The sequence below is a fragment of the Malurus melanocephalus genome, unplaced genomic scaffold (genome assembly GCF_030028575.1).
Source record: "Malurus melanocephalus ecotype Western Australia unplaced genomic scaffold, MMel_1.1 scaffold_868, whole genome shotgun sequence".
Classification (NCBI taxonomy): domain Eukaryota; kingdom Metazoa; phylum Chordata; class Aves; order Passeriformes; family Maluridae; genus Malurus; species Malurus melanocephalus.
Genome location: NW_026624100.1, coordinates 48649 through 52690, shown reverse-complemented (window position 1 = coordinate 52690; position 4042 = coordinate 48649). Strand labels below are relative to the sequence as shown.

At 51.8% G+C, this 4042-nt stretch overlaps 1 protein-coding gene across 1 annotated transcript in view; it reads right to left on the bottom strand.

Moving 5' to 3' along the window:
* Positions 1–19: 19 nt before the first annotated feature.
* The window catches only part of LOC130585342 (opsin-5-like), a gene marked incomplete at its 3' end in the record, with an annotated part of 5589 nt that continues 1566 nt past the window's right edge, over positions 20–4042 (bottom strand). Inside the window, exons 2-5 of the mRNA XM_057385792.1 lie at positions 2766–2853; positions 1272–1434; positions 982–1109; positions 20–333 (exon numbers count right to left, since the gene is read on the bottom strand). Coding sequence (XP_057241775.1) covers positions 20–333; positions 982–1109; positions 1272–1434; positions 2766–2853 — 693 coding nt within the window. The remainder of the gene's footprint in view (positions 334–981; positions 1110–1271; positions 1435–2765; positions 2854–4042) is intronic.

The window sequence follows — 4042 nt, the reverse complement described above, 5'->3', positions numbered from 1 at the left end:
CTGTGTGGGGGGATATGTGATGGACTGTGTGAAGGGATATCTGAGGGGATATGTGCTGCCGCACGGCCCTGCGGGACACCCGCACCGTCCACAGAATGAGCGCGTAGGACACGAGGATGAGGAGGCAGGGGAGCAGGTAGCAGAAGATGAAGAGGGAGATGAGATAGAGCGTGGCCTCTGTGCTGGAAGCGTCCCAGGTGATGCAGCAGGCTGTCCCGTAGGGCTCGGGGCCGTAGCTGCCCCAGCGGTTCAGCGGCGCGGCGGCGAAGGCCAGCGCATAGACCCACACACAGGGCAGCAGCAGCGCGGCGTGGCTCCGCGAGAAACGGCTCCCTGAGGAGAGAGTTCCTGTGGGCCAGGGCTGGAGAGAGCCCCGAGCCCCGAGTGGAGAGAGGGGACTGCACCCCGAGCCGCCCGCAGCCCCGAGCCTGGCAGGAACCCCGGCAGGAACCCCGGCAGGAACCAGGGCCCTGCAGCTCCTGGGCGACAGGAGGAGGCTCTGGGGACGACATCCAGGTGAAAATAGGGATACAGGCATGAGCTGTAACACTGCATTAATTATTTCAGTATTCATTATTTCAGTGAATTAAATACATTCGGCCTATGGCTCTCCCACCAGGGAAAGCAGCTTTTCTTGCTCTGCCAGAGCTTGTTGTCCTCCCAGCTGCAGAGTCTGCTCTAGTCTAAGCTCAAGTCTCTGTAGGGACATTCAAAAACCTGTAATCTGGTGTGGTACGGCCACACAGATGTGGCACTTGGGGACAGGGTTTGGTGCTGGACATGGAGGTGCTGTGCTAACAGATGGACTACATGACCATAAAGATATTTTCCAACCTAAGCTTGTTTCTGTGATTCTGTGACACTAAACATTGACTGGGAAAGCTTTCCCAGAAGGGGTGGATCTGGCTCATTAAAACAAAAAGGGCTCTGTTAACAGAGAGGGGCATGAGGGAGGATCAGATAACGCACCCCAGCACTYACCATATGCCGGGTAGCAGACCTTGAGGCAGCAAACCGTGCTGAGCACCGTCAGGCTGGCCAGGCTGCACAGCCCGAACAGGACCCCGCAGAAGGCGTAGAGAGTGCACACAGCCTGGTCRAAGAGCCACCTGCAAGGAGAGCCTGCAGCTGAGCCCATCCTTCCCCTGGGCAGMATGACCACTGTCCCACCCGGCTGGACAGAGGCTTCTGCTGTGCATCAGGCTGGGAACTCCCAGCGGCTGCTCCTACTCCAGCAGCAAAGCCAGTGCAGAGCCACGTCCACGAGGTACCTGTGTGCAAAGAAGGAGGACGTGGCCAAGGGGAAGAGCGTCACCGTCATGCTCAGGTCACTGATGGCCAGGTTGACGATGAAGAACTCGGCAGGTTTCAGCTGGGCCCTCTTCTGATGGGCCACCAGCAGCAGCAGCGAGTTGCCAGACAGGGATGTGATGCCTGWGGAGGAGGCAGAGAATGGTGCTGTGTGTAACAGAGGCGGCAGAGGAACCAGGAGCATCTCGAGGTGTTTGGAAGCCAACACTGAAGGAGTCTACAGAGGGTGGAAAGGGCTTCAGGCTTCCCTCTCTGGGGCAGGCTGAGCTGGGGAGCCCAGGGGACCCACAGAGCTCTGTGAGCACATCTGCAGCTGCTTTACTTTGGATCTGATCCCTTCCCCTTCCTGAGATCCCACAGAAGCTAGGAGGAGGAGCTAGTTAGGAGGGCAGTGATGGGATGAGACTGCAGTGGGCTGCGGGTGCAGGATCTGGCCAAGTCCCTCATTGCAGCTGGAAGGAGCAAGGGGCATTTCCTCCCAAGCTACACAAACAACGGGAGCTTTGTGCGACTGCTCCTCTGATGTGAGGCCAAGAGATGGGCCCCTTGGCCTTTGTAATTTCTTCCTGGCAGTGTCACTCCTGTGAGTCTGCACTGTCCCATATCGTAGTAACAAAATAAACAAGAAGAAAGGCATTATGAAGATCAAGGCAAATCCAGACTAAACAAAAGAAGGCTCATTGTTTGCTATTAGTGTATTTAAATCAACARTGGTGATTAAAGTTTTATAACAAGGGCTTTCTCTTTTTCATTACATAATGGTGATTTCATGGAAAAGAGGTTTCAGTGTCCTCAGGAGGGGAATCTGCTGCTCTTGGGACAGGTTGGGCAGGATAGAAGTTCTCCCTAAGGGATTAGGCTGTAAATTAAATCCCATGGTAAGAACCAGCTCCCAAAGCAGCTGTATGGCCAGCACTAAAGTTCCCCTCAGGAACAAGACTCCCACATGGGACCTGGCCAAATCAAGAGCTTTGGAGGCTTTGGAGTAACTGAGAGTTGAGTATAGAGATGTTTGTCCTTCTTCCCAGCCTCACAAGGCATTTTTTCCCACAGAGTGAGTGCTAAGTACACTTTGGTAACTTCACCAACTCCTTCTGAAAGCAAGGACCAGCTCAAGGTCCAAATCCCCTCAAAGGACCTGGAGCTGGTGGTGCCAACAGAGCCCTTGCCCATCTCACCTTGGGTGGCTGTGGTTGATGTTACAGCACATCACTCAAAAGCTGTTCTTCAAATGTTTATTTGTATTCTTTCCAAATGTTTAAAACCATAATGGGCACTTGCAGTTCTCTTGAGAGGGGAATTCAGTCCTCAAACTTTGGCCAGATCACACTTTGAAGTAAGATGGGAAGGGTCAGTTTAATTATTCTGCTAATGACTGGACACTTGGAAGCATCAGTGACTAAAAAGGCCTGAATGTTTCTGGCAGGCACAAGGGGATCAACAGATTTCCTTACCAAAGACTAAATAGAGAGTGCCAAAAATCAGATCTTCTCTCTCCGATAGGGTAGAGGTGAACACTGAGGTGTTGGACTCATTCCCCATCTGCAAAGCAAGATACACATGGAAGTGAGAGTGAATTCTGGCTCATGAAKAGCAAACACTTTTGTGTCCAAAAGTAAATCATAAACTGGATTCTGTAAATTCCCATTAAAATGCTCCCTCAGGTGAGTGTGTGATGGGGGAAGCCTGCACAGGCCTCCTCCATTCTGTCACCTTTAGTGAGAGTCACAAACTATATAAATATCAGTGCAGGAACCAAGCACATCCACAAYCATTTCTGACAGAAACAGCTACAAGAGTTTTCTTCCAGCTCAGAAACATTTCAAACACATGGCTGTGCTCAATCAAGACTAAATCTGCAGCTCCTGTTGGAGGGATCCAGCCCAGACTGTCCTCGGGAGTTCAGCCAGCACAGTGCAGCCCTTCAACATCAACCTGCTCTGCCACGTAGTCTGTGGGAACACAGAGCTTCTGCTGAATTTGATTTAATCTCCATTACTCAGACGCTGTTCTGAGAAGAGACAGGCTGTGAAAGTGCCTTTCCCCTCAATTTAATCAGACTTCAAAATGAGGTGAAGTTTTCCCAGCAGCTGCTGCCACAGGTACATGACCAGGAAATCTTTGTCTTCTGCATCCCAGCCCTTATTTCTGTGTTCACAGGAAAAATCAAACCTAAATTTAAACCTACATCCCCTGTCCCTGTCTGCCACCTGGGAGGACACTGGCATGGCTGGACTGACCTGATCTCATGCACTCTGCCCACGTGAAAAATCACARATTTCATTTTGTGTGATTGCCAGTTTTGCCCTTTTCTCCTCCAGACTTGGACAGTTGCTTTTTTTCATGAAACGTGCCACAAAGCCAGAGTCTGCCTTGGAGAGGAGGAGGAAACCTGATGAGTCTGGAARCTCTCCTGACCTCCAGACTCTTTCAATAAGGAATCGATTTCTGCAGTTCCCAGCACAGGGCAAGCTCAGACACTGTTGCCTACCYAGCAAACAGTGCAGGCTTTAAAAAGTCACAGAACAGCAAAAGTGCACAGCTGAGACGCACTCGGGATGTGAAGGACAGACAGCAGTGAGAGAACAGGCAGCCACGGACCCCAATTCGAAATCAGAGTTCTGCTGAGCCAGGGCTGCCCATCCCCGGCGGCCACAGACAGTAAAATCTGCTTTCTGCCTCAGTTACCCACTCGGGACTCCTGCGAGCCCCTTTTAGCAGAGTTCAACCC